Consider the following 22244-nt stretch of genomic DNA (forward strand, 5'->3'; position numbering starts at 1 on the left):
TGCTGAACACACAGTGAGAACTCCCTGTCTTCTGCTACATCCTTGGACTGAGTAAAAAAGAGCAAAATCTGGTCTAATGGGGCTTTGTGATGGCAATCAGAGATAAACCTTCGCTCTGATGTTTCAAGGCAGGAAAGGTGCTTCAATACACAAATAATCCATTCGCCTTTCCTGAACACTCCACCAAAATACGGAATAATAAACAATGGTTAAGTATAAAAGATGGGACTAACCCTGAAATCCATGAGTGACCTGAACTTCAACAACACCCGCAGGATTTTGGTGTCTGGGTGACTAGAGACATATGGTCTACAAACCAACCAGCCACATTTTATTTAATAAATGATAGTAATAAATGATAGCCAAAGTTAGTATTTTATTTACTGTGTAAACATTCATTTTAATTTACATGGAGCATTTAGGAGAAATAAAAGCTGCAAAAACTTAGTCTGAGTTAATTTATAGGACTGCACCACTCTGTAAAATAGTGTCAAAATATATATAGATATAGAACCTCCTAAAGGTTGTGGTTTTTTTTAATTTAAAAAAAAAGCTTTCAAACAAAATGTCTAACAGCTTTATCAAATAATAATTTTGAATAAAGGACATACATATGAATCTATAAGTAGCAATGGAGCTGCATTTTATATTGATAACAGTCAGAAAAAGCAAAGACATAAAGGAAACCCGTTTCCAAAAGATTTTTAAAAGTCACTACAGTGACCCAGATTATCAAATGTAGTATGAAAATTTGTATTGACAAATGACACTGAACACCACTATTTCATTTAATTCACTGTGCAGACTGTGTTCAGTCCAAGGATTTTCTCAACAAAGTGGACTACAAGGAAAAACTAATCAGATAATGTAAAAGCCTGTCAGGGAAAGTGGCTAAATTGTCCTTACAAATGGTGTTGCAGGCAATATTTAGTAATTAGCTCACTCAGATGACTTGCTCTCTTTCTGACAATTGTACAGGCTAGCAGTAATTACCTTGGAACTTCAAGTGGCTATAGTCCAACAGCGTGAACTCGCACAAATATTTATCTATGTTGAACCCTTCATCCCTACAGTGGGTTCTTGCTATCTCCATTAATTTGTTTGCCTTTTAACTTCGCCTTTCTCATTGTTCAAGTAAAGCAGAAGATACAACTTGTATCTATAACAGCTTGTATTCTTTGCTTCTTTACTAGCTTGGGATTTCACAGTAGATAGAATTTCTCCACTATTTAGTCCATCATATGGAAAGTCAGAAAAATACCGTTATGGTAGGAAAAAAATTTGAGATTTTCTTATGACGAGGGGCTTCATTCTGCTCCCATCTACTTTCCTTACTTGGACAATGGAGACTACTTTCCTTACTTGGAAACACCTGAATCTTTGGTCTCAGTTGATATTTTTTCACTTAATAAAACAGCTGTAAATATTTTGCAATGTAAAATTTAAATATCTTATTTTTTTAAAAGCAAGTTTGATAACTATTTTTCTTTGCAAACACTTGGCAAACTCCCCATTACAGGAAGAAACACAAGCTTTTTGGATTTGGTAGGACAGGTATGACAGAGCATCTTCTTTCTTTTCCTGAAGTAGACAAAAGAAATGAAATCATGGCATGGCCACATGAGAGCCGTCTTTGTAAGTCAAATTATGGATAATTTGTTTCCTGAAACAAAAAATAATTAAATACTCCAGACGTTTCAAGAAAGAAATCTTACTATTCCAGTGCTTAGAGGCATAAAGGACCCTAAAAAACACCATAGGAAGGGGTGCATTTTTGAGGAATTTAGTCACCAAACCCTGTAAGATATTAAGCACGCTGCAAATGTGAGAGTATTTAAATTTTGCTCTGTTATTATTTGTATTGATAGTTTCATATTTTTTTTCTTTGCCAAATCAGAGCCTGTATAGGAAAACAAATTGCTGTAGGAACAGTCAGTGGCCAAAGTGGTTTGGTATGCGACGGCAGACATTGAAACTGGTGTGCTGCCGTTTGACCGGTAAGAGGTTTGGGGAGGGACCAGGGCAGTGGGGGGCAAAGGAAGGGCCAGAAAGGTGTCTTTGGGCCCAGAGGAACCTCTCCTGCCTGTCCCAGGTGGCGGGACAAGGGGTTGTGCTGAGCAAGCTGGGGTGGCAGGGTGGGCAGCGGGAAGGTCTGGGAGCTGGTGAGGAGAAGCAGGGTTTCCATCAGCTTCAGCAGCAGGGCAAGGGGGCTGTGCTGTGCAGAAGTAAGATCAGCAAGGAGTTTGCTGTATTCCTACAAAATATCTCAAAGGATGACAGAGCTACATGGTTCTTCGTACTGGGTCTGTTTTTTCCCCTCTAAATGTGTGACTGTTTCTGCAGTCTCAAAGGAATTTCACAGCTGGGAAGGCACTGGGAATTGTTCTGTGTTCTTCATATCAAGCAGAAAAAAAATTGTTTAAACACATGGGACAGAGGTAACTTGTATTCATACATGTTAAACAAATAGGAAAGCAGTGTTTTAAGGTCCTAGAGATGGTTGTATGTCAGTTGACTGAGTCACAGATTAATTCCACAACTTAGCAGCAAGCATGAAAAGTTGCCACAACTTAGCAGTAAGCATGAAAAGTTTCCCACTGAAATCAAAGTCTACAGGGGGTAGAAGAGAGGAAAGAAAAGGTTTTCCCCTGTAAGAAATCTCATTACAAATAGGTGTGAAACAGGTAAGTGCAGATGAGTTGCATCTGAGTAGCAGCACGGCAGTGGTTTCCTTGATCAATATTTTGGAATCTCTCAGCTATATCATAAACCCAAAAGAAAGAAAAATTGTTGCTAACTGTTCACAGTAATACATCTTCCAATCTTTTAAAATCAAGCATTAGCTAAGCTTCACTCTCCAATTATCATACCCCAGAGTCCCATAATGCTATCCATGGCTGTGTTGTCTCAAAACTAGTAAGGGATTTGGATGTATTTCCACTGAAACTAAAGACAAGTAGGTACAGTCATCTCCTTGTTGGCTTTGAAAAACCTCAGACAAGCAGGAGAGGATAGAGGATAGTGCAATTCCCATATCCTGTTATCCTCCATGTCTGCAGAGTCATGTTCTGTCCATCAAAGGACACGGGTGACACTAGTTCTTCCCCACTGAAGTTCTCTCCCTATGTGGTAAGCAAACAGCACTATACTGGCTGTTTCCATATGAGCCTGTTGTCCCGATATTGTGTTTGCAGCACAGGTAGTGCTGTACTAACTCAGGACATTTTCAGCTGGAAACAGGTCTGAGTGGAGAAACTACACAGTCTGAAGGAAGCCTCAGGGGTAGCTCAGATGACTTAGCAGCACGATGCTTTTCCTTTCTTACTCTGTTGGTTCTTCTGTGGCTATCGAGAAAAGGATACTGTAAGAGATCCTTTTAATGAATTCTGAGAAATGTTTTCTGTTCATTTAACATTTTTTTTTGTTTTGTTTTAGAACACCCCACACCCCCCCCAGCATTTTCTACCAGGATTTGGCTTGAATTGAAATGTTGAACTTGAGCATCTGTGTATACAGACAACTGGATGGCTGGAATGTAATGGCACAGAGTAATATAATTTTTTTTTTATACTATACCTGCTATTTATCCCAGTAGCAGAATGTTTACTGACTTGGTATCAGAAGTTAAAATGTTTTCATAACTAAATAGTATAGCAAGATATAAATTAAAGATTAAGTTTGTGCGCTCTACTATTTCATGCAATCCTGCAGTTCAAAAATGCCATTTCTGTTAGATCTGTAGTTAAAATGAGGAATGTTTAAAAGAACATCTTCTAATGAAAGACTTAAAAGCATAATTACAGGGAATACTTTCTATCATTGCAGTAACCAGTTCCCACCAGGCTGTAACAAGCAATGCAAACAAATGGGATATAACCAAACGAAAGCTTATCATTTTCCTAGATCCCAAAGTGAGACAATACAAAATTGGCTGCAAGGAAAAATTAGCTGCTTAAATTGGAGACCTATAAAACATTGAAATACATTATCTTAATTGTTCCCTGGCTGCTGGGAGCTAATGACAAGGTTCTTCTCAGAAGACCCTGTGAAAAAAGTTTTATGCAGACTTGTATACTCCTTGGACCCAGTTTACATCTCAGGCAAATAATGTATATCAGGAGCTACTCCACCAGAGTGCATGGAGTTGAAAATGTATATAACTGATATACTGTGAGAAGATACCAAGTATAAATATGACACTTGTCAGATGACTTCTAATCTGTTTTTTTCCCTGAGTACAAGTATTGTTCACTGAACAGCAAGTGCAGTGCTGTTAACACCTGAGTTTTTTCAGTCTCTTCAGGCTTTATAGGTTCCTCCAGCAGGAGGAACTGGACTCTGCATGATAAACATGTAGGTATGATAAATGCACTGGCAAAGAGATAAATATACTTGCAAACAGCAGTCTTTCATCTATTACTCGGGTTGAAGCATTAGGTATAAAAAACCTGCACTGGTGCCCTTCCTCAGCTCAAATATTACAACCTTTTAAAGAAATTTTGTTTCATGCACGTGTGATCCGCTCTGAAATCATCAGCCCCCCGGAGCAAAGGAGCCTCATCTTTCTGCCACACTTAATGGACTGTCTCCTACTGGCTTCTGAGCACATGCTGATCATATAGAGCACTGCTTTTACTTAAAGCGATGTCTGCCAACATTTCCCAAAGCCAGTGAGAAGATTTTACTTTCCTTTCACAGGTTTGGTTAGGTTCTTTGGATACATATACCTCAGAAAACTTTTAAAGTACATTTGTTTTACATTTAAAAAGTAGCTGCATAGACTTCCTAAATAAAACCAGAAAAAAACCCCAACCCATCCAAAATCAACCCAACAACAGGAAAACAACCCCAAAAAGGCGATTCTTTTTGTGTCATTTCCCATGTGTAAACATCTAAGAAATACAGGCATGAAATATGAGCTGTATGAAGTCTTGCTATGACAATGAGCTACGTTAAATGCAGAATGGGAGATCTAAAAAACAATGGCTAAGTTCAGTGTAGAGTAGTTAGAAAACGCATGCATCAAAAGCTATGCTGTGTGCAACATGGCAGGATACAGACATTAGTTGAAATGGACTGGAGTCATGCAATTATTTGGAAAGAAGCTGCTGAGGAGAATAAAAAAGTGTGGATACCTGTGTGGATCATAGCTTCCTCCATCTTTATTTCCTGATATAGGAAAATACAAGAGTAACTTTTGTTAGTGTTTAGAACTTGTAAAAACCATTCACAATGTAGTTTTCCATGCACAGCATCTAATTCCTAAAAAGAAATGTACTGTGTTAAATAAAGACAGAGCTCCAGTCCAGCAAAGATTTCCTGGAAGTTTTATATAAAAGAACTGAAAAACCACAGTTTTTAAAAAATAATAAAACCCCCAAACAATTAGATATTGTAAAAAAGAGAAACATTTGTAGCTGAAGAAAGAGATACAAAGATGCAACACCACAAAATATGTAGAAGGGAATAGTCCTGTAAAAAAAAAATCACAATATTCAATCAACCAAATTTAAATGCAATGAATACCAGAGTTAAGAAGTATAAATACCAGATACTTTTGTACTCAGAGACTCTTGCAATATTGCTTTCCTCAAAAATGGAGGAGACGACTGCTGGTTAGAAGTTTGCAATGTTAATGTGGTGTAGAGCCTGAGGTTGTTCATATAGGTGGACAGCAGTTGGAATAAACACAGGATTTAATACCTCACCTCCTACTTGGAGGCAAAAACTAACCAAATAAACCCTGCAACAGAGAAAAGAGTTATGACTATGAAGATCTGCATATGTTTGTTATTGATGAGCTCAAATAATGTGAGAAACTTTCTGCACCATTTCTGTCAAATGTTGTTGTTTGCCATCAGTATCTCTCTAGAATAACCTGCGCAAACTTGCAAAGAAGCTTCCAGGTCGTGCGGTTGTGAAGGATGGTGGATGTGGATCATTCCAAACTATTCAGAGAAACACTAAAGAGGGCAACACTTCATGTATACAATTAGTACTTAAGCAGATTTAAAAAAAAAGGAATAAAATGGAAATAAACACTTCTATCTTTCTTATACCTGTTTCGAGTCCCTTTGGCCTTGGATTGCACTGCTTATAACCTTGACAACTTCGCAGTTCCATTAGCTGTATGTGTAATTGATTCAAAATGCCTCTTTCCACTGTATGTACTGTATTTGTCAGCTGAGAAAAAGAGGAATGGAGGGAAAAAATACTTGTTAACAGAAACATAAAAAAAAACCCTAGAGGACTTTGGTGAAGAACTTTTTGGAACAGGAAAAGGGGTTTACCTGATAGGGATCAGTGTTCATATCAAAATATTCCAAGAATCCAGTCGCAAACTCACAAAAGAGAAAATTGTGGGTGTCATTAACTGTTCGCAAACACCAGTAAGTGTTGTTATTCGAGCTTGTGCAAGCACAGAAAGAGCCCACTGTAATTAAAGAAATAAGTTATTAGTTTTCAGTGAAAAACAATATGCTTTTTTCTTCTACTAGTGAAACTTTTATAGATTTTCATGTACTTAAATTCTAGAACTATTTTAAAAAAATCTTCTATTTGAATAATTCTAGATTCTCATCTAAAACAATAAATGTTGCTAATGTAATTTTCACAAACATACACTTAATTAAAGCAGAAGATAGTGAATCCTGTAGTTAATGAAGCATATTCTGTTCTGAGTTATGTACGGTTTAATGGGATTGAGCAGAATTCAGACTTTACAAAAAAACAACACAAATCCCAATCTTTAAGATTTGTATACAGGATTCATTGGAATTGCTTCCTATATATAAAGATACTGTTTCCCCCAACAGTTAGTAGAGCCTCTGAGATACAAGTACAACAGAAAATTACAGAAGTACAACAGAAAATTACAGATGTACAACAGAAAATTACAGAAATACAACAGAAAATCACAGAATTGTAAGCACTACAGAAGAAGGTCAAACTGCGTGCTGATATAGAAGTGAGATGGAAATGACACAGTAGGCAAGAAAGTGTGAGGCAGTGTACTGGAATGAGGCAAGTGAGAGAGGTTAGGCAAGGAAGAGATGGGGGTTTGCAAGCAGGGAGCATGCCTGGCATCTTGAATGAAGGCAAGACAAAAGAAACAAGGTGGGAAGGAAGATCAATGCCTCATTTTAAGCAGATCTCCTTTACTGGCTTGAGTTTTCCACTTCACTGTTATTTTGAACTACAATCCCTCGTTTCATTTATTTGACACACAAATAAGAAGGAAATGGAATCATTCAGTTAAGCTTTTGGAGAACAATCCCAAACAGTGTAACTGGATTACATTTTGTTTTCACTTTTCAACTTGGGGAAACCTAGAGTGGGATTCCACTCCAAACTGAAGACACCCGGATCCAGGTGTCACAGCAGCCATAGAGGTGACCTGGGTATATCTTGTTTATAATCTTGTTCTGCCAGCAGAAAAGGCTGTAAGAAAGGTTATCTCTCTTAATTTTCAAACAAACTGCTAACTAAGTTTGGCTGTAGAAGAATCTCTCTTTAATTCCAATAATAAAATATTGATATTGCCTTAGATATTTATTTAGAATTATTTAGATTTGTTCTTAGTACTGTGACTAGCTGTGACAGTATGAATGTTTTGAACAAACATCATAAAAATAGTAATGGTATTGGACCTTTTTATGTGTGTAATGTGAGTCAATAACTTAGTTCTTCTTTAAGTTATGGACTGTGTCAAAGGAACATTGTTTTTACCCCATGACTGTTGCTAGAGCATTACCAGAATGCACAGCAATACGAGAACACCTTTCATAACCGTTACTCCACAGTTAAAAAGTAATAAACCAATGTAATTGTTGTCTTTAAAACAAAAATTGTGCATATGACTGCTTTAGGGACATTTTAAAATGTAAAAAGCATATTAACAGAAGTTCTGGTGCAATCAGAACAGAGTACCACTAGGAGACATTTTTTCTCCAAATGAAAAATTGCTCTTAGCAAATTTTGTGCTTGGAGTCAAATATGTTGGAACTTAATCACCATTTGATCTTCAAGTTTCTGAGAGTAAAGTTTTCAATCAATTACTTTTCTTCCTCCGCCACCAAAGATGAGAAAAGTGTTATTTTGCTAATGCTAAATACCGAGGAATGTTGAAGCATGCCTCAATAGGATGGTTATCTATATACCCTGAAGTTTAAAGGAACTTAGAATATTTTCTAGCTATAATATTTTCTTCTAATGCACCAGGTGAGTGTTCCACAGTTGTGATTTTTAAATTCTTTCAGAATACAAAAAATGAGAATAATGGGAAGAATTCATAAGGGATAGTATCTGCGTTTTCTTCACAGCAAGGTAAGTTGTTTGATACACTTTGAAACCAAAGTGATAAAATTAAAGTAGACCTCTTATGCGCTGAAGTTTGTGACAAAATTAAAAGTCAAGTCGCAAAAAGGATTTATGACAATTGGAAGAATAAGGTTTTTATTAATAACTAGGAACGCAATTAAAATTCCTGGAAATATTTGGCCATCTTGATCTCCAAGAGATCACACAAATCTCAGTGGCTGGTTATGTAAGTCTGTCTTTTAGAGGCCAACTCTCCTTTTGCTTCTGCGGTGTTTAGCATTGAGCTTCTTGTGATAGTTTCATATAAATAAGTAATGCAACAATTACAATCATACTCAAGTGACATTCTTCCTTCATACTCCAGGATAACGGCAGAAGCAGCATTACTAAGAGCCAGTTCTTCAAAACAATGCTCTGATCGCATGAAGTGGGAACTCTGTAACACATCAGAGGATAACCTAGATCATGTCTGCACGTGGACGTAAGACTTACAGTTCCAGAATGGTGCTGTTTGCCAGTGGTTGTTGTCATGGGTAAAACACGTCAGTCCAGGAAGGCTACACTCGTCTCCTTTCTTCTGGCGCTTTTTCCCCTTCCTTTCCTTCTTCCTTCTCCGGTTCTCTTTGAAAAGCTGCAGTTTGCCATCCACTTCCTGTGCTGCTTCTCTGTTCAGAGAGAAAGTTGGGCATGGCTGAGAGACAACAGTCTCTATTTGGTTAACAACAGCATTAGCAGTTTTTACATTTTTCTGGCTTCTTTAAAGATGAGAGGATGAGAATATGCCCCTCTTCCAGCTCAGCTTCCACCCCTGCTGTTGTGACAAGGCCTGCTCTTCAGTAAGTGTGAGAAATGATGCACTGTTGCATATAGGTTTAACTAGATCTTTTTAACAATCGTGAGGTCAATCAGCTTCTGAAATGATTAATTGCATCCTTTTTCTATCAATAGGTTTTAAAATTATTATCCATGAACTTTCACAAGTCTGTCCAAAATTACTGAAGGTTTCTTGTGAGAGCTTGCTTTATGCGACCTTTTCTTTCCCTCGCCTCTTCCCTTCCCCTTTCCACAAAAAAAAATCAAACCTCCCCAAATTATATTTCCTCAGTCACCAAAAAAACAGCTGAGAGAGTGAGAGGATAATAACAATCTTACTTGAAGGGATGAAGATGGCTCTTGAGTTTCTCTTGGGCCTTTACCCCTTTCTCTTTGTTGTAGTAGCTACAGGGAATATTATTAGGAATTATCAGTCATGAAAACATTTTCAACACAAAAACAAACCAGAAACATGCCATCTTTGACATTTTCTTAAGGAACTACACAAAATTACTTATGAGTCTCACTACATTTAAAGAAGTTACATCCATGTCAGCGATCCTATGCTAGATTATAGCAGAACTACAGCTGGGTTCAAATATGTTAGTAGAATACAAACATATTTAAACTTAAAATTTTAACATTTATCTTCTTTTGATCCACAGTAGCTTCTACTCTTAATAGGGATCTAACTAGAATGAGTACCTACAGTGGTTATAAATATCAATAAAGCTTATGTTCTTTCTTTTCCATCTCAGAAAACTTGGAAAATGTGTAAACCTTAGCAAGCGGTGTAGCTTTCAGTGTTGAATGCTGTCTCTCTTACCTCTGTTTACTACAATCACATTCATCTGGTTTTCTTCTTTTTAGGTGTCCTCTAACTTCCCTCAAATTCTTAATTTTGTCTTGGAGGGCTTCGATCTGCAGAGAATATTTCCAAGTCAGAATTATTCTTTCAAAAGATAGCAGTGCAAAGACTTCACTCAGATTTTAAAATACCTCTTACCTCCTTATCAATGTAAGCCTTGTGGTCCTTCCAGGCTCTAGCAGATTGGTACAGCTCCCTTTCACAGTGAATAGTGTCATTTGGAAGAATAAAACATCTGTAGACATGAGTTTTATAGGAAAAAGAAGGTCAGAGGCTTCCCAATTGCCTACCCATTTTTCCTCTTTCTCCTAACATTCAAAATCAATTCTTTGTTATAGTCTGTTAAGAAGTAAATAAAGTCTACATGGTCTTCTCATGTTGACTTAATAATATTAATAATTGCTTCAATCTGTTTTCTCTGCAAAATAAAATAAAAAAAATCCTCATGCATGACAGATGCTCTGGGCCTGCTGAGCAAAAATGCAATGGCAATACCATCTTGGAGATTCTTAATCCAATCAGAAAAGAATTGAAACTGAAATAAAAATCTGTTCAGAATTTAAAGCCTCTTGTTAACCAAACGTGCCATTTTTTATTTAACCACCAGCTGCTGAGAAATATATTCTTCTTGCCACATGAATGTGACTCATTTTTCAAATACGCAAAACAGTCAAGAACAGAACATACAGTCAATGGCCTAAAGATCAATATAATCAATAAAGATGATTAAGAAGAAAAGTTAGAGCAAACAGTTCAAATAGGTGGTTAAAAAAATGCCAACAGAACACTAAAGTTAAAAAGTGGGGCAAAGACAAAAACATTCATACCAGTATTTGAAAAAACAGCTCTACCAAGGGAAGGGAAGGGAAGGGAAGGGAAGGGAAGGGAAGGGAAGGGAAGGGAAGGAATGATACTCATACTAAAGTTAAATGATTCCACCTACTAACAAATACAACTCAGGTTTACCTAAAATCTACAACGACAGTTTTGAGTTCTTAAATATTGTAACCATAAAATTGTAAAAAATTGAGAGAGAGAGAATACAGTTAGAAAACGAAGACTTAATTTTAAGAAAAAAAAGACTACAGAAAAAGCAATTGTACTTGTGCGTCACTCTGACGGAGTTGGGTTGACCTATGGCATCAGTGCCATCAGCAATCATTGCGTCACCAGGAGCACCATCAGTTTCCTCTGCATCTTCCTCATTTTCAGGATTGTGACGCTTGGTGATACTTTTGGTTTTTAACACCTGCAGTTCTTCCTCTTCCAGATTTATGTCATATATTTCACCTTCAAATTCCACAGACAAAGACCGGGTTTGGCGAGTGTGAACAAATCGGGGTTTGTATTCTGAAGCAGAAGAAAGAAACATTCCTAGTTGCATATACATATCTATATGACCCATGCCATGAACACACAGCATAGCCCAAAAAGCAAGAATGCTGTTCAGTAAAAACAGCTTATTTTTTTTCGGTGGCTTTACAGAAACTTATTTAATGATTTTTTATATGTCGGGGCCCACACTTTCATGTGTAGCATGAAATTTTGATTGCTTCAAGGTTTGCATTTCATGCTAGTCTGACCTGATGCCACAGTTAGCATCTATATCCACAAATAAAGTCAGTATCTTAGAAATCAGGTATCTAGAGAGAGACACTCACAAAGTCAGAGACTATAGGATTAGAAACCATTTTAGAAAATAAAAGCATTCAGCACTGTGAAATAAGGTCACCACCTGTAAATTGGCATGTGACATAAGTTTGACTGATGCTTTAGAATAAAAATAACTTTTTAAAAAGAGAACACCTTTTCCTTTTTAAAGGTAGGCATTAAAATGGCATGAATCCATCATATATCAGTGTATATGTATCTACAAGTATATACGCACGTATAATTCGACACACACATCATCCTTGTGTACAGATCAGACCACCAAAAACTTGCTGCATTGTAGAGCTACAGCGAGATTTATTCTATCACTTTTACCCATTGAAAGCTCTAGACTTAGTAGCGCTCTTTTAGCTACTGTCTTGGAGTTTTGCAAGTATAGCAATGTGTTTGAGTCAAATTAACTATGACAATTAACTCTTTGAGGGTTTTTTAATGTTATGTACAAGAATACCTGTGTTTGGGCTCAATCTGGAAGATTTTAACACTTTGTAATTCTTTTGCTAAATGCACTTGTCCCAAATCAAGCTGGTGAAACCCACAGTCAATATCACACCAAAGCAAAACGATACACACAGAGCCCTAGAAATACATAATTCAGCTTGTAAAAACCAGTTGTAGGGCATTTCCATTTGTGACATCTATGCTGAGCACACCTTTGTCACCTAACAGTTAATAATTCATGCAGCAGAATAAAACGGCAGCTGTAAGAAAGTACTGCCTTTGGCAGGTAGTGTTGGTTCTATTGCAGTTTTTATGTCAGTGTCTTTGAGAGACTCACACTGAAGCTTTCCCACAAGAATCTTTTAGAAGTGCAGATAGTAAGCCTCATTCAACTCTTCATTCAAACCACCCTATCGTTCTAAACTGTTTCAGCAGTTGCCCGCTGTCAAGTGAAAAAAGGCTTCCCAGTCAAGACAATGAAGACATTCACCTTCCTGAAGAGAAAAAACCCTAATTTCAAAGCATCTTTCTGATTTATAACCATATTACTCTTTACTAAAATACTGCAAAAGATTCATAGGGTCAGATGGGACAACTTCTGGCATTGTAATAGTCTCTGATGATGCTACTTATTAATCAAGTCTGGAATATGAGTGTCTTATCTAAGTGTCATCTGAAAACTGAGGCCTGAATAAGTCATTCCCTTTAACAATGTCTCATCATCATGAGTCTTTTTCTGGTCTATTTGGATGAACGCTAAGGTGGATTTGGAGGAGGAGGAGGAGGGGAGAATAGGAACAAGAATGTTGCAAAGGGGAAAGACATAACAAATGGACTTTTTTCTGATGGCCCCTTCAGATGTTTTCAATACTTCCCTTCTTTCTCTCCCCAAGTCGCTTCCCCTGCAGTTGCAATCCCCATTCAGCCCTTGCTGGTGCCCTGGCAACACCTTCTCTTTCTAAAGTACTCGACAGGTCTCTCCCCTTGAAAACATCACTTAGGGGAACACTCCCCTGTCAGTCAGTGACATGTAAACTTTTCAGCGGAGGTCTGCCTGTAAACACTGGGAATTTCCTTAGATCATACTAAACAAATGGAAGGAATTATATCAAGGCAGCTTTTACTCTGAATAATGAGACAACTTAAGACAGACAATATTGTGGTTGAACGTACAAAGAATACCAGGGATTCTTCTTTACATGCAGAGTGGGGGAGGCTTTGAACTGGGAAATATTTTGCATTATACTGACATTATTCTTTTATTTCATAAACATCTGTGCAACATCTTCTAACTTTTACATTTCTCATACGACTTCACATCTTCCTGTTTTAAAGACCCATCTTTATTTCATTCCCCAGTCTAGTATTCAAGCTAGAGAGCAGGAGAGCACACAGTCTGAAACCCAGGTCTGCCTTTATTGCTATAGCTACAGAACCTCACTGTCATTGCTGGGCAGACAGATGAAAATACTTGGTCCATTAAAAATAATGGCTTCTTGAAATGGGCTTCTTTTGCAGAAATCATTAGCAGAAACGAATTCAAGTCGTGCTGTCCTAAAACCCTTCAGCCCACGCTCCACTAGAGGACACTGCAATCTCACTCGTGTCCCTGTGGGGATCCCGGTACCCACTTGCTGGAAAGTTACAGCCGAGCAGAATTTCGGTCCGACAGCAATCACAGCACTGCGTTTCCTCATGTAAAAGATGTCTTTGGGAATATCAGCAAAGAGCATGTAAATTCAGTGTTAAGGATGCAAGAAAACACTTGCTCTGGCCATCTTAGCCAATAACGGCACCGATTCACCAGCGGATGCCACCGGGTTGTCATGTCTGAGCGGAGCGATAGGTGGCCCCAGAGTATCACCACCACCGCCGCCGCCGCCAGCCCCAAGACTATTCCTCACTGTGATCCGAAGGATAAATATTGTTGTTATTATTATTGCTATTACAGAGGCAATTATGTAGAACCTGACTGCCAATTACAGATGTATTCATTAGACACGGAGGTGAATACAAGAGCGTACTGGTAAACCAACACTCGGTTCACCATTTCCCCCTGCTCTTTGCCTCGGAGTCCAAGAGATCAGATAACACTTACTTTGCGCATTAGGGTTTCTCAAGAACTGTCTTTGATTTTTTCTTTGGGTCCTGCTGTTTCGGTAATCAGTGTCTCCACAGTTGCAGTCTTTGTCTTTACCGCTGTATCCCCGGGAGTGTATGCTGCGGGTCCTTTTTCTGATGGCAAGTATGTCGCTAGATACCTTACATTTGTGAATTCGAAGTTTGCCGGAAGCATCCTCTGTGCACTGCCACTTCTGCGAGAGAGAGAAACAAAGATGATTTCCCAGCAGCCTTCCAAACCCCTGCTACTTTCAGGTGAATTGTAAAACAAGACTGGCAATTTTCTTTAAAAATTAAGCAGTCCCTTAAATAACAAACTGAGAAGGGAAACATTTTAAGGGGCTAAATTCACTCACATGCTTCTCAACATGTCTCTCATGCTAGGCAAACACAAGCTTGAATGAAATCACTGCAAATCTGCATAAAAAAATTATAACCCAGCCAAAAAAGATATATAAATCAAGAGTATCTAGACTAAACACATCCCTGAAAAGAGCAAGTAAAAAGTCTTAATTTACTGAGCCACGGAGTACAGCTGTCAGGGCTGTTTTCACCATCTCTTTTTTTCTTTGAAAAAACAAGCTTTGTTTCTTTGTTCTTCGACTTGGAATTTCTAGCACCATACAGGGAAAAATAAAAAATGCCCGCAGATGAAGAAGAACTGGTTCAGTTGTAGGGTTCCTTGGCAAAGAGAAGGACAAATTGTGGGTGTGATTTATAGAAAAATACATACACCACTAACACGTAATTTATTTCCTTACCAGTGGCCAGAGCTAAGACCTGCACCCTAAGAAGTGCCCTTGCAAACCGTGCCACTCAGACCTGCAAAGATTGCTGGCTCTTCATATTTTATGAGAGAAAGGAGAAGCCTGAAAGCGCAGTAGCCTCGGCCACCCTCCCTACACCCAGCAGGCGTGAGCAAGGGGAAAAACCTCAGTGACAGTAAACAAATAAATTAGCTTGGATAAACTCCTTTGGATACCTAAGTCTTGAGATTTGTGTCAGTCTTGGGAGAAAAAGGTGCAGCCTGGAAGGAACACCTGTAAAAGGCATTGTACACATGCTGAGTATCACAGCCAGTGTGGGAGAATGAGAGGAAACAGAGTTTTTTCCAGCTTGTCTGTACAATATCTGTCTGATTTGATTATCAACATCACTGAACCAGATGGAAGATTGCAGATGGATTTTTCCAGTGGATCCCACTGTCTTCACATTTCAAATTAATAAGCAACTGAGATTTTAATTTCCCTTCCACACCGAACTGTCTTAAAAAAGCGGAATGTCACTGTTTTTAAAACATGGATAGGTGCTGACAGACCAGAGCTCCTTTGCCCATGGCCAAAGCTTGCCATATAAGGCTGCTGGGTTATACCTGGCACTTGTAACACCCGACGGAAGCTAAAAAGCCTGGAAAGATTTTAAGCCAGTTGTAGTCAGAATAACAACAGGGAGAACTAGAAATAGCTTTGTTTATTTATAATTTGAATGCAACTGTAAATGACTATTACCCAGTGAGTTTTGTTCACTTGTACATCTTAAGCCACAAAACCCAGACTTTGCATAAAAGAGAATTATTTGCATTATTTACAGGATGACCATGAGCCAACCATGTGCCCTTGTGGCCAAGAAGGCCAATGGCATCCTGGAGTGCATCAAGAAGAGTGTGGCCAGCAGGTTGAGGGAGGTCTACTCTGCACTGGTGAGGCCGAATCTGGAGTATTGTGTCCAGTTCTGGGCTCCCCAGTTCAAGAAGGACAGGGAACTGCTGGAGAGGGTCCAGCAAAGGGCTACAAAGATGATTAAGAGATTGGAGCATCTTTCTTACAAGGAAAGGCTGAGGGACTTGGGTCTTTTTAGTCTGGAGAAGAGAAGACTGAAGGAGGATCTTATCAATGCTTATAAATACTTAAAGAGAGGGTACTGGAAGGATGGGAACAGTTTTTTTTCAGTGGTGCCCAGTGGTAGAACAAGAGGTAATGGGCACAAACTTGAACATTGGAAGTTCCATATTAACATGAGGAGGAACTTCTTTACTTTGAGGGTGGCAGAGCACTGGAACAGGCTGCCCAGAGAGGTTGTGGAGTCTCCCATACTGGAGACATTCAAAACCCGCCTGGATGCCATCCTGTGCAACCTGCCGTAGGTGACCCTGCTCTGGCAGGGGGGTTGGACTAGGTGGTCTCCAGAGGTCACTCCCTACCCATACCATTCTGTGATTCTGTGAATTTGGCTGGATAGTGTAGAGAACTAAACTCAATAATGCTATTGATAACAGGAACCTTTTAGTTGCAATTTCAGCTAAGTTTCTCTATAATGTGTCCTTTTTTGGCTCCTGTGACTGAATAACATAGCTTTCTCCTGCCTCATTAATAATATGGCCAGATGCTGGTCCTAATGGAGTCCCCAGCTTAATTTTTGGAATGGACACTAACATGAGAGCACACAAAATTCGGTAAGTCTCTTCCATTAACTAATGACTGCTCTGGACTGTTTTGGTGGTGTTGTCAAGCCGCCTGAAGAATGAAGAAAGAAAAGGAAGCCTCAGGTAGATTTGCTGACCTGATAACCCGAGGAGCGAGCTAAAACTGCAGCGTGAGAGTGCTCTCTGGCCTAACACGTGGCCTGAGCTAAAAGGTGGATCCCATGCTCGGAGACCTTGCCTGTGGATTGGCATGACTTTGATCCCAGCACAGTAAACCACGTGTAAAAGGCCATAGCTGACTGCCGCCTGAGCAGTTACACTCATGCCCTGCCTTTCAGTGTAAACTTACACCTGCAAGTGACAAGGGGACTTTCTATAAGTAAAGGTGCCTGAGAGCTATAACGCTTTGGAAGATTTTCTTCTGCAGTAGCGTTCTTCCTACCACAGTAAGAGAAGATTGTTACAGGATAAGAACTGCCTGCACCACTGTATTTCCTGTGTTTATTGGGCACACGCTATGTTTATAAACATATGGCACTAGTTTTTAATGAGTCTCAAAAGCACCACTTTAAAGTAAAATAAGTGTTCTCTTTGTCTGACATTAATTATAGCAAGAGGTTCCAGGAGTGACTTCAATAGCCATTTAGATAATTTTTAACAGTATTATGACTAACATCAAAACAAGACTGACTGTGTCCAGTACAAGCCAATAATAGTTCTCTATTTAAAACAAGGATTAAATGTGATTCAGTTCCCCCCTTTTTTTAAAATTTTATTTTAAAAAGTGTCATTATAAAGATACCTCAGAGTTCTAAGACGTAATTTTTTGACAACTTTCCTGAATCCCTGCCCATGCCAGCGTAATTGGGCACTGAGCATGCATTATGCAGTAAGTCATAATGGTTCTTCTGCTCATCTTTAGATCTATAAAATGCATTAATACACATAAAAGAAGATTCTGACTGATGCACTGGCCCTTCCCATCCCCTGTTTTCTGTCTTCCTTCCCGGTATGAATACCAAACTATACTTTGAAATCCAGGACTATTAGGTTTGGTTTCTGGGTCCCCATTTCCCCATCAATAAAAAAATACTGGCACATACACAAACTAAATATGTCTTCATTAAATTTTAATTTGTGTATGTTTTCTTATTTTCCCCATGTTTATCTTCTCATGGTGATGTTTCCCAGGACACCTAAGCCGATCTAACAATTCACTGTTGCCATAGGAATACGGGATAGTTCCTGCTTTGGGCTGCATGCTGACTTAGGGACACCTGCGCTGATTTATTCTCTCCCTCAGCAGGAGAAAAGATGACTAACTCAGAATTAAAAAAAAAACCAACAAACTAATGGGAGAGGAAGAGCAGGACCCTGCCATTTGGCTGTTACGTCATTTCAGTCATGTTGTGAAACAACCTGTGTCAGCCTTTTTCCCTGTCATTGACTCATCTTTTCTTTCTTTCCTCTCATTTCATCACCTACCCTCCAGCTATTATTTCCCTCTCACCTCAGCGCCCCACTTCCAGTTTTCCTTCTGCCTCAATTTCACTTCAGAGGGGAACCAAACGTGGAAGAAGAGCCTTAATATCCCCACACCAATGGAGTCCTCAACCCCCTCCCATCTCAAAGCTGGTGGGACTATGATGCTGCGAGGGGCTTTGCTGGTTTACAGCTGCCCCAAACTGAGCAGGGTCTGTTCTGCATGTGCACTTGGGGCTCTGGCTGGCTCCACATGTGCTGGCTGCCAACTCTTCCCAGAGTCCTCCCTGCCCCTGGCAGCAAATTGCGGGGGTAGCTTGGGAGAGGTAAAAGTGTAAAAGGACTGAGCATCCTATGAGGAGCAGCTGAGGACTTGGGCTTGTCTAGTTTGGAGAAAAGGGGGCTGAGGGGTGACGTCATTGCTCTCTACACCTTCCTGAGGAGGGGAAGTGGAGAGGGAGGTGCTGAGCTCTTCTCCCTGGGATCCAGTGATAGGATGGGTGGGAACAGTTCCAAGCAACACCCGAGGAGGTTTAGATTTCACATAGGGAAACACTTTGTTACCAAGAGGGTGGTCAAACACAGGAACAGGCTTCCTAGAGAGGTGGTTGATGCCCTAGGCCTGTCAGTGTTTTATGAGGCATTTGGACAACACCCTTAACAACACGCTTTAAGTTTTGGTCAGCCCTGAATTGGTCAGAGAGTTGGACTAGATGATCGTTGTAAGTCCCTTTCAACTGAACTACTATTCTATTCTATTCTATTCTATTCTATTCTATTCTATTCTATTCTACGCTACTCTACTCTACTCTACTCTATTCTATTCTTTGGCAGCTCAAGCTGCTTTAATCTCTACCAAACTCGAGGTTTAAACACAGAAGTACACATGCCTGCTCCTTGCTGAGGCAGCAAGCACTGGACTGCAGCAAGACTGTAGCAGGAGCTTTTCCACAGATGATATCATTGGCATGGTGCATTTTCTTCTGGGGGTAGAAGTTTGCCCTTATAAAGTCATTTCAAAGGCAAAGGGGAGCAAATGGGGTGGTTAAAAAGGCATCATTTGTACTTGGTGGCTTTGCTTCACATGGCTGCTGGCAGGGCTCCAGTTGCGACTTAGAGCTACATAAGCAAGACAACAGCAAATGACCTGATAACTGCCTTGGGTCTCAGTTTGCTAGTATTAATCTCTTTGTGCCACGGCTTTAAAATGAAGTAAATTTATTTCACTACTAAATATAATTAATGCATAAAAATATACATTCAGTATGAATCATTGTAATGTGCTGCTCTGTAAATACCCACTTAAGCAGGATTTCAAATCAACTTTGTTTAGTTAATAGGCTGTGACAGCTTTGAGAGAGTTCCAGCCCCCTTATATAGAAGGGAAATTAATCAGACAATTCATGAAAGGTGTCTTAAGAGTAGGCAAGCTAAGGGTTTCTATGAAATGTAATTACCCAGTATTTGCAGTAGACACTTCAGTGTTAAATATCTTGTCAGATTTTATCACAAAGCTTTGAAACCCTAAAAAACATGCAACCGGAAATAAAACACGCTGACAATATTTTTACAGGTGCTTTTTCATTTTGGTAACATATGACCGACTTTACGTGTTATTGCTCAGCCTAGGGAATGTGAAGATAAGGTATGAAAACGAAGAGTTCATGAATTTAAACATGTCCTCAAGATCTCATTTCCCTTTTTTCCTGTTTCAAAAGGTATGATCTAAATTTGAAAACAGTTCAGATGCAAATACCATCATGGGCTGTGTATGTGTGTACTGTTTCCTTCTATTAGCAGCAACCAGATCCAGGCGAGTGTCAGGGGACCTGATGTGCTAATACCAGTAAGGGAGTCTGGTTTAGGTCTGTGCTACCACAGTAAGATCTGAGCCCTGTTTTTGCTTCATTCAAAGAGGCCATGTCACACAAAGTACCCTGTAATTAGTTGGCTATGGTAAATAGTACAGAGCAGCAGTAGTTTATTTCTACTGAACTGGACCTGCATGCTGAGAAATGTTTACAGGCTAAGGCCATGTCCTCCACGCATTCCCACAGAGCAGTCATGAACCCTGGTCCTTACTGAGGCTCCTAAATGCTCCCAGAAATATTAATCTGTCTTGTTACATCTCAGCAGTATTTGAACATTACATGTGAGTGCAGCTGTTTAACAGATATAGCGTGCCAGGTTCGCTCAGGAAATTTGGAATTGTTGCATTTTTGTGAAACAAAAATCTCCTCCTTCACTTTAGAACTGGGTTGATGCCACCTATAAGGGCAGATCCCAATTTTTGCACCACTCCCTCATAACTGGACCACCTTCTACTGAATCATGCACAGCTCCAGAGGCTACTGACATGAATATATTCAACGATGGTTATTTATATACAGCCTTTGTCCCTGAGAAAGTGTTCCTGAAAAGTGCAATGGTCAGTGGTTCAACAGATAGGGAAGCAATTTGTTCTATAATAACTGATGTAATATAGGGGGAAATGTATGACAGACTTTAGAAATACATTCAGTTAAATGCACAGGGATGAAACTGGAGGAAAAAAAGAATGAAGAAATTAATCACTGTATAACACAACAACCATATGAAAATTGTCAATTTTGAGCTACTTCACAGTGTTTAAGAAATGGAAGAAAGAGAAAATAGCCTAGGAAGTTTACAGACTACACAATTTCACATTCTTGATGTATAGACAAGATTGATTTTAAATATTGCAGTTATAGCAGTTCTCTAGTTTATAAAAAAATGCATGGACTGCATTGTCAGCTCTAGAAGTGTAGGCACTTGGGCTGAGACACCAAATATTTCACTTCCATAGCATTCTCTACCAAATCTATTAGCTTGTCTGTACTTACGACTCAACATCAACAGACTTCCGCTATTATGCAATTAACATCCAGTCCCAGGTGCAAACAAATAGGAACTTATGAAAAGGGTAAATTTAGTCTTTCACTTATAAATAGCAATACCAATAATAATCCATTACTATTGGGTGATATACATTTAATTTGCAGAGGACTTAGTTTGTACTATATTTCAGTAGCTACTTTAAAATGGAAACTCTGCAAAAAAAAGAACCTTGAAGGCCTACTATGGAAAGTACTAAAAATGATTCTTGCATAATCTATGTTTTCTGTCTAAACATTTTTGCTACATAAAATTGCTTTTTAAGGTGCCATTCTACCAAAAAGTCTTTCTGTTAGAGAACACTGATAAGATGGTGGTAAAAATCCTGAATTCAGTTGTACGTTGAAAGAGATTAAATGACTGAAACCAATCAGACTGGAATATCTCTGGATTTTATCCAGAATAGAGATGGTACTTCAGATTAAGAATTGCTTAAATTTGAAAAATAGTCCAATCTGGAAAGAGCTGCCCTCTGTTTAATAGGAAACTTAAATATTTAGGCTGAAATGTGAAATATTTAGGCTGAAATGTGAAATACCATGCTTTGAAGGATTATTTTTAAAGATAAAGGAACTTATCTTCGTATTTGGTTTTTACTCATAAACAGAGTGGTATTTTAACAAGGGATATCGTAAGTTCTGGCAATTCCTATGAATTCTTGAGCAACTAAGTTGCAGGCATGTTTCTGTCAACTGTGAAGGATGACTCTGTAGGGTCTAAAGTGAGCAATCGCTGCGAGAGCTGTTCATGAAAGCACTGAAGTATGTACTTAGTCCCAAACACATATGCTTCCAGTTAAATCTGTGTATAGATGCTCTGATGAATTATGACTAAGAAAAAGTGGTATCAATGGGCAGGTGGCTAAGAAGACCCAGCTTCGAACTGATGTTCTGGTAAAATGGGTTGACCACCAGTGTATTTTGACTCCTGCAAGTGTTAGGAGGTTGTTCTGAAACCGGGAGGATCCGTGAGTGATGTTTATATGCCATATCATAATTTTAGTTGGGTTTTAGTGGGTGCTCAGGGTCTGGCTGTCAGTGGCTGGCCAGACTTCTGACACTTCTGGCCAGCTCTTACTGGCTTATGTGTTTTTATTCATACTCTGCAGCTGGTCATAAAGCTGACCTTTACAAATGTATGGTCTGTGATATTTATTTTATGAGAACATAGATACATGAGCCAAACCAGACT

General features: G+C 39.0%; 1 protein-coding gene across 1 annotated transcript in view; it reads right to left on the minus strand.

The window, feature by feature from the left end:
- SULF1 (sulfatase 1) overlaps nt 1-22244 on the minus strand; it is a 123671-nt gene that overhangs the window by 2669 nt on the left and 98758 nt on the right. The window contains exons 15-23 of the mRNA XM_009886215.1: nt 14211-14427; nt 11104-11350; nt 10139-10235; nt 9959-10053; nt 9472-9537; nt 8812-8984; nt 6291-6433; nt 6060-6183; nt 5136-5169 (exon numbers count right to left, since the gene is read on the minus strand). Coding sequence (XP_009884517.1) covers nt 5136-5169; nt 6060-6183; nt 6291-6433; nt 8812-8984; nt 9472-9537; nt 9959-10053; nt 10139-10235; nt 11104-11350; nt 14211-14427 — 1196 coding nt within the window. The remainder of the gene's footprint in view (nt 1-5135; nt 5170-6059; nt 6184-6290; nt 6434-8811; nt 8985-9471; nt 9538-9958; nt 10054-10138; nt 10236-11103; nt 11351-14210; nt 14428-22244) is intronic.

This window comes from Charadrius vociferus, unplaced genomic scaffold, assembly GCF_000708025.1.
Source record: "Charadrius vociferus isolate BGI_N301 unplaced genomic scaffold, ASM70802v2 scaffold885, whole genome shotgun sequence".
NCBI classification, from domain to species: domain Eukaryota; kingdom Metazoa; phylum Chordata; class Aves; order Charadriiformes; family Charadriidae; genus Charadrius; species Charadrius vociferus.